The sequence below is a fragment of the Epinephelus moara genome, chromosome 16 (assembly GCF_006386435.1).
Source record: "Epinephelus moara isolate mb chromosome 16, YSFRI_EMoa_1.0, whole genome shotgun sequence".
NCBI lineage: Eukaryota > Metazoa > Chordata > Actinopteri > Perciformes > Serranidae > Epinephelus > Epinephelus moara.
In genome coordinates this window covers 45,853,327-45,865,337 of record NC_065521.1, presented here as the reverse complement: position 1 = coordinate 45,865,337, position 12,011 = coordinate 45,853,327, and the positions used below count along the sequence as shown (strand labels likewise).

The window sequence follows — 12,011 nt, the reverse complement described above, 5'->3', positions numbered from 1 at the left end:
TCCCTCTCCTCAGTTGCTCTTCCTGAGGTTTCTACCGTTTTTCCCCCGTTAAAGGGTTTTTTGGGGAGTTTTTCCTGATCAGCTGTGAGGGTCATAAGGACAGAGGGATGTCGTATGCTGTAAAGCCCTGTGAGGCAAACTGTGATTTGTGATATTGGGCTTTATAAATAAAATTGAATTGACTGATTGATTGATTGATTGATTGATTGATTGATTGATTGAACACTGAGGACATATTTCTGTTAATAACAATAAATAAATGGTGATTTTTATTCAGTCTGCGCCTTTAACTCTCAGCTGCCCTCCCCTTTAACACCAAGCTTTTTTTATATGTGTAATCCCAACTGAGAGAAAGACACACACACACACACACACACACACACACACACACACACAGATGAACAGAGAGATGAGGAGAGGGATGAACTGAGAGTCAGATTAGTGAAGCGGAGCTGGAAAAAGAAATTGTCTCCTCAGATTTCTGGATTTATTTTCTCACTTTTTTCCTCTGTCCGGATGTAAATCAATGAATCGATGAATTGATCAACAGCTGCAGGAGAAAAAGGAAACGAAGAAGAAAAAGAAGAAGAAGAGGGATTTAAGTGATGTGAATTTGTCCCAGTGATCCGGATTGAGATGCGGTGAAGTTGTGTGTATGTGTGTGTGTGTTTGTGTGTGTGTGGAAACCAGCTCCGGCTGCTGATGAGGATCAAACCGACCGGAAACTGATCAAAGAGCGGATCGATTAAAGATGATTCTCGGTGTGTGGAGCTGAAAGCAGCGGAGATGTACGAGGAGAGACACAAAAGTAAGAAGCGGTTTGTTTCTTCATCAGATGAGTTCAAGTTCCAGTTTCATCAGTCAGAAACAGCTGATTGATTTTTATTGATTAACTGGATTTAAACAAACAGAGGGAGAAACATCAGCTCACGTGCTCTCAGACTAATCGATCAGTTACATCATCAAACATGTAGAAGTTACAGTGAAATATAATAATAATAAGATGTATCTGTATGAAGTCTGTCAATATAAAGTAAATGTGAAAAATAATGGATATGATTAATTAATGTGGAGCTCGGGACATGAACATGGCGTTTCATAAATGATAATAATCAATAAATAAACTATTCATACAGCAGTTTTCAAAACAGTCACGAAGTGTTTACAGAGTATATTTAATATAAACACATCAGGCTGAGAGCTCTTCAGGTGAGCAGCTCTAATAACCATCTACACCTGTTTTGTCACGTGACACTGAGAGCTCTGAGTGTTTGACCTGACAGTGCAGGTGTGTGACATCATCAGCTGACTCACCTGCGTCACACTGAGCAGTTCTCTGTGAACTGGAGACTGAAACTGTACCATGTGACTGATGAAGGACAACACTCAGACGTTCATCCTTCATCAGTTCATCATTTCTTTACTGAACTCACTCAGTCCATTTCCATGGTAACAGTGAAGTGGAGCTACAGTCCCAGCTGGACGAGGACATCTAACTGGCCTACTGTCCTTGTCCCAGTATACAAGCACAGGAGGGGAATCCATTTATTGAGCCAAGTATGTGCGACTCCTCTACGATAGGTGGAGATATGCCCCCTTTCAGCTTGTTAGTATTGGACCTTTTTCCTGTTGACCTATTACGTCACAGACCAAACAATGGACAAACAAGTTAGCTACGGTTAGCTAGCAGCTAACTGGTACCATGGTGGACAACTTTACAGCTCTGTACATTTGGTCCGTCCAAAAAGTCACGGCTCTGGATGTAGATTTCTCCATGTTGTTACCGGCTTCTTCTTCTCTTACACATTTAATGCTATTGGACTTCCGGGTCAAAGCCCGGGGCGGAAACTGTGGAGCATGCTCAGAGCGCCTCGGCCAGTTTGGGTCTGATTGACTGTATACATGCAGGAGTCACATGATCTGGGTGTGTTTGAGCACTAGAATATTTTGTGTTGGCTTTCTTTATATGCACGATAATTTGCGTCATATGTGCACGAAATTGTTGAATCGATGAATGAACTTCCGTCGGCATCGTACGCCATCAGAGGGACTCAATGCTGATTGGCTATCGTGGCACAAATTGGTCGCTGAAGTTCAGATTTTTCAACTCAGGCGAATGAGCAAATGATGTGATATCGCGCTACTTGCTTAATTTGCGCATTTCACGTCAGTTGCATTGCGTCCATTGTGCTCATCACGCCGCCCGGCAGGAATTCGCGTCTAATTGTGTCTTTACATTGACTTCACATGTAGGTCACTTGCACAAATTGTTTTATGCGCGCCCGGTGTGAACGCAACATCAGTCTGACTTTGAGAAATTCGATTTAGTATGATTTCAGTTGGACTAACATGTTCACATGTATTTTAAAAGTTCGGTTCAGTTTAACACAATAAATCCATTTCCTCTGATGTCATGGAAACGAACTGAGTGAGTATTCAGTTTGTGAAGTTTGTCCAGAATGAAACAGACGTCGGCCTTCAGTGTGTCTGCAGATTAAAGACATTGACAGCTGGACCCTGTCGACTCTGCTGATGTTCATGTCGCAGCTCAGAGCTCCTCTGTGTCAGTAAAGATTCTCATTTGAACCAAAGTGTGATCTGATCTGTTGGTGTGAGAATGAAGCGTCCCTCTGAGCGCTCAGAGCCTGCAGGACGCCCTGAGGACAGAGAGACAGTTTATCATGTAGGAACAGAATGAATAGACACTGGCCGGTCTGCTGGGGTCAAAGTTCAAAAGAAAATGGAGATTGTTGTCAGTTTTTATGATGACATCACATCCACTCAGTCAGCGCACTAAGCCAGTGTTTTAATTTGATGAACAGAATCTGATGACTTACAGTAGAAATATGAAGCCACAAGGCGACACCTCCCCTCGCTTCATAATGCTCCGCTGCTCGTTTTTCTGGGTGTGAGTTATAAGAAGTTCAAGCACAGATAAAGGATTTTTATTGGTCTGAAGAGGCGTTCAGTTACCCTGGGAAACAGGTGAATCTGCAGTTCTGCAGATGTGTCTCCTCCTCCTCCTCCTGTTCACACAGCTTTACCTGCTCGCCTCGGGCCAATCACAACCATTTTTCCAATATAGAGCAGGTCTCAGACGACATCTGACAACTTGCGGAGCCTCCATGCTTTATGTAAAGTACATGATGACGTCCTTTTTGCCTTGTGCATGAATCTATCTTATTAATGAGGAGCCGCTGAAGCATTTTGGAAAACAACCAAGATGGCCGCAGCTGATGTGGAACTTCCTGTTTGAGCAGTATTTTCAGATTCATTCGTTGATGCTCCACCATCTCAGCTCATCTCTGCACGCTGTTGTCTGGTTACATCGCTCAGAACTACATCATGTGTTTTGTTGCTCTGATTGGTTGTAGGTCTGTCCAATCACGTCTGGACACATTTTGGTCTGTGGCCGTTTTGTTTTGAGGAAATCGAAAATGAACCGAGAGGTTTCAGACTGGTTCACGTTAGATTTGCTGTGATGGTGTCAGCGTTCAGCATCTCTCAAGAAAAAAAGCAAAAATTAAAGAAAAGTTCAGCAGTTACAGTGCAGAGTGGAAACAAGTGCAAATAGACTGAATAAGGTACAAAAAACAAATATAAACATCCCATAATTAATCAGCTAGCAGACAGTGAGGATCATACACATGAACAACATTTATCTCAGGACCTCTGAGGGGTCCAGACCCTCAGGTTGGGAACCATGTTCCTGATTTAAAACCTGACTCTGAGTCTCTGACGTGAGCTGTAACTGACAGGACTGTCAAAATAAAAGCGTGGATGTTTTGTGAGTGTAACCTGAGCAGGTATGCAGCTGTGTGTCAGGACGGGGTTAACAGAGGTCACGACCTCCATCTTTCACAAAGTGACTCAGTTTAATCCTCCTGATCCTGACGGAGGATCAGACTTCCTGCTCTCTGCTCGCTGCATTAAGATGGCCCCTGCGGACCCTCAGATATGGTTGTCATGGAGATGAGCATTAACACGTGACATTATCACAATTCATTAATCCGCCCTTTTGTTCCGTCCATGAAATGAGGCTTATTTTAACTTTATCTAACCTCAGAGAAACCTTCAAAGTGAACTGATACAGACAGGAAGTCCTTTATTCCAACTGATCCCGTGTTTTTATTGGTTCCTCAGGAGACAATCATCAAACATTGACACTGTAGTAATTAACTCTGTTGTTATTTTACATGAAAAGGGTTCAGCTCAGATGTCTGAGTGTCCTTGAATGCAGCAGAAGGGAGATTTGCAAAATGTTCCTCTTTGCTGTCGGCTGTTTTATGACCCACTGATAAAATGGATTAAAGTCTTCAAAGAAATGAAAGAGATCAGTGTAAAAACTCAGAAAATTATCATCAGGAAAGTTTATAAATTAACATTAATTAACTTCAACTTATTTTCGTAATGTGGACAGCAGTGTGTTCAGGTAAATGATGTGAAGTCTTCACCTCCAGACTGTAAACTGGGTGTTCCACAAGGCTCCATACTGGGTCCTCCACTCTTCTCATTATAAATATAAATATGAAAAAACAATAAAATATACACTAAAGGTGAACACTGATCAGGGTCGGATTATCTGTTCATAAGTGTATTTTTATTGAATTAAAGTGAAACTAATGTCTGACTGAAGGGAAGAAAATTTGAATAAAAGCTGTAAAAAGTCCCAAAAGTTTTTAGTTTTAAATCATTTGAGCTTCATTTTATTAACTTCATGTGGTACAGCCTCAATTTCACCAAAGGGAACTGATTAAAAGAATATTTTTTGATGTTTTTTTTTTTTTTTTAAATGGAAGTGATACTAAAACTAAATACAAAGTAACTTCTGAAAACAAAAACTCTGACTAAATATTTTTGTCAATAATTAAAAACTACACGATGATGTGAAAGGTCAAAGGAATGGACGAAAAAAACAGCATCTTGCATTTAACGTTATGTCGCTGTCAGTAATGTGAGCTAACGTAGCTAACAATCATGGAAGTAAAAAAGAAAGACATTCATCTACGATCTGAAACCACAAGCAGCAACAAAACAGCTGAGACGAACCAGAAAACATTTAATGGTACATTTAAGTAACGTCGTCAAATTAACGTCACTTTGAGTCAACAGTAGTCTCAGTTTCTGTCTTCAGGGTGGGAGATTTAAATCTTCCTCCAGATCAGTGTTTCCCAACTGATGGGTCCTGGTCCAAAAGTGGATCACAGGTCTATTTGAATGGACTGAAAGTGACTCACAAACAAGTCAAGTTTATTTTGAAGTACAGTGAATTTCTGGCACAGAGCTTACGCAGGTTGATTTTAGTCAAACCATACAGTTTGAAAACGAGGCGTGGCTCCAACTAGAAAACAATGTTTTGATGCATTGGATGTGCTGAATGTGCATATTAAGGCAGTACAGGAGGAGGTGCACATTAATAATCCTCCAGGACTGTAACATGCTCATGTTTAACCCAAACAATGTGTCATGTGACCAATGACGGACTGGCCATCTGGCATTTGGGCAAATGCCAGAATGGCCGCATAGTTTGACGGGTGGAGAAGGGTGGAGCGGAGAAAAAGAGAGAAAAAAAGGAAAGCTATGCTCGCGGAGAGTGAAAAGTATGCGAAAATATCCGATTTATTTACAAAAAGGTGTTTACCCGGCGGCGACAGACCGAGCACCTCTGCAGCAAGTGCAGCTAGCAGTACGGCCTCTGCCTCAGAGAAGAGCAAACTCCTTTGCAGCCTGCTAACTACTTAAAGGTAAGACATAATAATAATAATAATAATAATAATGATAACTTAATTTGTATAGCATCTTTCAAAACGGAGTTACAATGTGCTTAACAATAAAAACAATTCGTACATAAAACAATAAAACATCAAATAATTTAAAAACAGTTACAATAATTAATTACCATCAATTAAGAAAAGACCATACGATAAATGTGAGTCTTAAGAAGAGATTTAAAAGAAGACACTGAGAGACACATATTTATTATGCATCTAGCTGTGCAGTGCTCTTGTCATGTTTTGCTGAAGCTATTGTGATATGCATTGTGGTCGGTGTAAGATTTAAATTTGGCTGTGCTGTATTCTGTCCAAGAGGGGGCGCCTGTGGTTAATGGTGGAAGTAGGCTAAGCCTTTAGGATGAAGTTGTGTGGAGTTCGATTTCAGCTTTCCGTGTTTTGGTAGACATAGAGCTAGTATTATTAACTGAGGTTATTAGTTTGGCCTTTGAACGTGCCTGAATTTATGGGGGTTCTGCTGCTGCCTTATTATCTTGTGTGCTGTGCATTGTTGTCTACTGTACAGGTGCGATTGTAGTGAGTTGATTGTGTGGTGTGCGTTCTGAATTTCTGCATTCTCATCATATGGTTAGCTTTCCACATGCTCCCATGCAAGCCACTAATCAATTTTATCATTCATAATGACTGTGTCTGTATATCTCCTCTTCTATTGTGCATCAAGGCAGTGAGTGAGTTTCTATGGTAGTTGTGGAACAGTCTGTGTCTCTGTGGCGCTCTGAAACGTTCCGCCAATGGTAGTGTTTTTTATGTTAGTATGTGTAAAATCATCCATCATAGTACCCAGTAATATGTGGGAGGGGGATATGAGACACCACGCCTGGTCTTTCACAAATAAGGAACTGATGATCTAAAATGACGTAAAAATGCATATTTTTTTGTAAAATAATATGAAAATTTTTCACCCCTGGCTGGCCGATGCGCCGCCATGGGGCCTCTGTGTCAAAAATGCCAGGGCCTCTTTTTGGTCCCAGTCCGTCACTGCATGTGACTGCAGTTGCTTCACATCCAGGTCGGAACACCTTCTCACCACAAACCAACCGCACCAGAGTTCCTTTGGAACCGGACCGAGACCACCTCTTCAACAAGGTCTCGGTCTGGTTGGTTTGGTGTGTTCACACCTGCACAAATGAACCGCACTGAGGGGGCAAACCAACTGGAAGTTGATTGAACCAAATCAAACGGGGCAGGTGTGAATGCATCCTTACTTAACAGAGATGGCAAACGAGCTCAACGAGCTCTAATGACTAAGGAGAAACCTGTTGGGAACCACAGCTCCAGGTGTTTGTTAAAGAAATATCTGTGGTGTTTAATCAGCTGATCCGACCTGAGTACAGTGGAGAGACAAACACAGACGTCACTGAACAGGAAGTTAGAAGTTTAAAATCAGCCGGTGGGATGAGACATTCAGGAGTTAAAATCCCTGTAGTTTGTTCCAGTGTTTAGGCCGGGGGGTAAGAGGGGCGAAACAGACCTGAGGTCAGCTGTGGTGAATGATGGAGCTGCTGTAATGACAGAGTGTTTGGATGTAATTAGCTCAGTTAGTGACTGTGTGGGAGACAGAAAGGCTCAGTGACTGTGAGCTGATGGACCAGACGGACATTTAACACATCGTCTTTGTCTCTGGAGTCTCCTCTCTTATAACATCATAATGAAACGTGTATTTGTGACACTCGTACACTCGTTTTTTAATCTGAGGTAAAGAAATTGCTGCACTTGAAATCTTACTTGGATTCACACAGATGACGAGACTTCAACAGGACGAACTGGTTCACCTTCATCTGATAAACTGCAGCACAGAACACTTGCTGTCCTGAAGAGCTGAGGAGATCAAACCAAACTGAGGAGACCACTCAGTGTTTAGTGGCCCGTGGTCAGTTAAACATGTAGTCTCCTCTCTCCATGTGCCACTGTCGCTCATTTTGACTGCAGCCCGACAGAACTGTCTGTGACTGGTCCAAAAGTCGACCTGAATATTCTGAGATAAAAAGTGGATAAAAGTCAAAATTATGACAAAAAGTAGAAATTATAAGATAAAGAGACAAAATTATGGGATTGAAATTAAAAATGATCAAAGACAACGTGTTATTGTCCCGCCTGCCTCTCTGCACCTACTAACATGCTTCACCTTTATTGTGACTGAGACTGAGGTTCAGCTTTTTGCTCCACGGAGGTTTCACACCTGAAACTTTGGTTCAGATTAAACAAAAAATATTGAGTCCAGATGATGAACTTTATACAGCACTTCTCAAAAACAAGTTTACAAAGTAGTTTACAGACATAAAACAAAATACAAAGTGCAAGTACAAAACTAGAGTCAGGTCAGTGTCACTTAAAACAGAAACAAATAAGAGACAATAAATAAAAATGTGAGAATAAGCAAATTAATAAAAACATAAAACAAACAGACAAACTCTAATCTCATTTATAGAAATTAGTTTTTAAAGAGTGTTGACAGAGGATAGTGAGGTGACTCGTCTGTGGGAGGCTGTTCCACAGTCATGGAGTCGTCTCAAACCACTCAATGATTTGTGAACAATCAATAAGATTTTAAAATCAGTTCTGACACCACAGGTGCAGTGAGGCAAGAACAGGGATGTGTGTTCATATATTTAAGCTCTTGCAAAAACCACAGCTGCAGTATTTTGGACCAGTTGGAGGCAGTTGATTGATTTTTGTGGCAAATGATGAGTTAGAAGTCCAAACAAACACGCTCAATCCTCAGAAGTATGAATGGGTGCTGAATCCTCAATGAAAAATGTGTACAAAAGGTACAGGACAGCACTCCAGTTATAATGTTTACTGCCACACGTTTGTGTGTTGTGTGGCAGTAAACATTATAACTGGAGTGCTGTCCTGTACCTTTTGTACACATTTTTTAAATGATGAGTTAGAGTCATTGAGACGACTGGAGACAAAAGCATGGCTGAGGATTTGTGCATCGCAAAGAAATATGAGAAAAAATTAGAATAAAATGTCACAAACGAAAAACTAAAACGTAAAACTGACGAGACGTCAGGTCTGATGCTTTATTGATCCAACTTCAGTTTAAAAAGCAGCTCTGCAGCTGCTGCGAGTGTGAGTCAGTGAAGAAGAAGAAACACTGCCCCAACATTCACTAAATGAACTGATGACCTTCCAGCTGGACCAGGCTGCAGGGCAGCGTGACACACACACACACACACACACACACACACACACACACACACACACACACACACAGTTAGAAACAAGGCAGTGAAAAGTAGAAAGTTAACAAGGCGGATGCAGGGTTGTGTGCGAGTGATGGGATGACCCGCTACACACACACACACACACACACACACACACACACACACACACACAGTGTGTTGTCATGCTGATGTGAGTTGACTCGGGATAATTCGGGGATAATTAGTCGGTTCTCGTCGTCCTGCGGGTGAAGCAGCAGCAGCAGCTCTTCCACAGGAAGAAACAACGTGACCCACAGTCATGTGACCTGCACCGTCCAAACCTCAGCTGCTCATTGGACGGATGACAAACCTGCTGGGACGCTGCCAGCTCCGAGTTCAGGGGAGGAAAGACTGTAAAGGGCCATTCTGCTGTTTTTAGAACATGTGAACTCTCAGACCGTTTTCAGACTGGAGTCGTCCAATCAGCCGTCAGAGAGAGAATCCATCTTCACAGCTCCATTACCTCGTCTGTCTCTCTGTGTGTCTGTCTCTCTGTCCTCCTACCTGTCTGTCAGCAGTATGTGGCCCACTAAATATGTGCAGTCGTGTTTGTCCCACTGGCCCCGCCCACAAGTTCCTGCTTGGCTCATAGACTCTACACTGTGATGACGTCACAGATTTTTAAATCTCTTTTCTCAGCTCGAGGGAAGTTTTACAAATATAAACCCTCCATGAATCAAAACTTCAGAATACAAAGAGTCATAATTGACCTTGTTTGCAGTCGGAGGTGTACTGTCACAGTTTTACAGGCGTCTCTTTTATAATTGTGTCTGTGGGGAAAATTATTTTTGGGAATTTTTTCACCAGGCTACCGCGAGAGGCCACTGGGAAAGATTTGCTGCAAGGTTGAGCAGTGCTCCTGGAGGCCTGGGAAGAAGCCATTAAATTTTGCGGCATATCCAAATCATGGGAAGAATCCACGAGATATTTTTTACTTATCGACTTGCAGTTTTCATGCGTGGCTCTCACCTCGGACGTCAGTAGCAAACATGGGGTTGGTGAGCTGAAATGGTGGTAGGTAGCAGTTAGCGCCTAACTTTAGTGAATGTTAGTGAACGCTAGAATATTTTTTGTTGACCCTCGTCATACGTGTGTGAAATTGCTGAAACAATGAATGAACTTTAACTGCTATGTCCTTGGCGTCATATGTTCCCGGAGGATGTCAATGCTGATTGGCTGGTGTGGCGCAAATTGGTCGCTGAAGTTCCGATCAAAATCACACTACTTGCTTCATTCGGGCTACTTAATTTGCGTATTTCGCATCACAGTAATATGCAGGTATAACTACTGTAAGATCACAGTGTACAGCTGTCAGCTCGCGGAAATTTACTGTAAAAATTATACAGTAATTTCTTAGTAATATATTGTAAATGTACAGTCAGATATTTTACAGTGTGATATAAACATGTAGTGAAACAGTGAGTAAAATAAAGTCCTCACATCTCCTGAACTCTGCTGATAAAAACCAGAATCACTGAGAGGAAAATATAAACGTGTGACGTTCTCATAAACTTGTTTATTTCCCACCGACTGTGAACATCTCCTCGGTGAGCTCTACCTCTGCACACCTGCATGTGCAAAAACAGCTGGACACAACAGCAAAGCATTCTGGGTAACAGGAAATCTAGGAAACCACTCAACGGGAGAGAGATGATCATCTAATCTCACTGTGCCGTCCATCACTGGGTTTATCTCTGTGTGTGTGTGTGTTCAGGGTCCTCAGGTACTAACACATAAATCACGGCCCAGATCACACACACACACACACACACACACACACACACACACACACACACACACACACACACACACACACACACACACACACACACACACTGATCTAGGTCACAGCTGTTCACTACAATATTTCTGTTTTCACTTCCTCTGGAAACAGTCACATTTCTCCTCCTCTTCCTCTCGCCGTTCATTTCACCTCCTCCTTTCTCTCTGTCCTCCTGGTCTCCTACTTCTCCTCCTCCTCCTGTCTCCTCCTCTGTGACCTCAATGGAAAAGGTCAAGGAAATAAGTGCAAGAGGAAGAAACCGACTCTGACACCTCAGTTAGGAACAGTTCAGATAAAAAAAGACAATAATTCTCCACTGTCAGACACAAAGTTCCTCCAAAACACCAGCGTGGAGATTCTCCAAACTAAACTACAGGAAACACTTTTAAACAATAAAAACAAAACTGAAACGAGCAAACGCTCTGGAAAATTACTGAAACTGAACTGAACTCAAAACAAAACTTAAAAGACAAAGTAAAAAATATATAAATAAAAAACTAATATAATACAATCATTGTTGAGAAGTAACTGGTTACATGTAAATTACATTACAAAATAAATGTTATATTTGTCTTATTATATAATTATAATTAGTTACAGTTACTGAGAAAAAATATGTAATTTAATTACAGTTACTTAACTAATTATTGGTGATTACAGAGATGTTATATCTGAAACCTTATATGTAGAAAAAACATTCTGTTGCTCTGCATCTTTTCGTCGTGCTGGACAGGTCGCTTGTTGAAACACGTGTTAGCAAAGCTGTCGGGACAAATTTCAATGCAACATTTACGCACTTATGTTCCTGGAGGTCTGGGGGTTTGGCTGGATTTTGTAGTTACAGTAATTTTACTGCCTATTTTCACCAGAACAGAACGAGACTGAACCAGGAAGTTTTGTCACGACACAGAACAGATATCCAAATGTTCAACTTAAGTCAAAAGCGATTAGCCTCTGTAAGGCAGTATAGTTATAACTTCAGTTTTTTTCTATTGTTTCAAATAATTTTCATGTATTTTTACATCTTACTATATAATGACGAAAACTCTGTGTGTGTGTGTGTGTGTGTGTGTGTGTGTGTTTGTGTTCCATGTTTTTCTCCTCACTGACTTGGTCAATCCATGTGAAATTTGGCACAGTGGTAGAGGGTCATGGGAGGATGCCAATGAAGCAATATTACATCAATTGGCCAAAGGGGGGCGCTATAGCAACCCATTGAAATGTCAA

At 41.4% G+C, this 12,011-nt stretch overlaps 1 protein-coding gene across 1 annotated transcript in view; it reads left to right on the top strand.

Annotated features, from left to right (window-relative positions):
* Positions 1-2,617: 2,617 nt before the first annotated feature.
* Positions 2,618-12,011, top strand: part of cacna1fb (calcium channel, voltage-dependent, L type, alpha 1F subunit) — a 51,389-nt gene continuing 41,995 nt past the window's right edge. The window contains exon 1 of the mRNA XM_050064268.1: positions 2,618-2,683. Coding sequence (XP_049920225.1) covers positions 2,618-2,683 — 66 coding nt within the window. The remainder of the gene's footprint in view (positions 2,684-12,011) is intronic.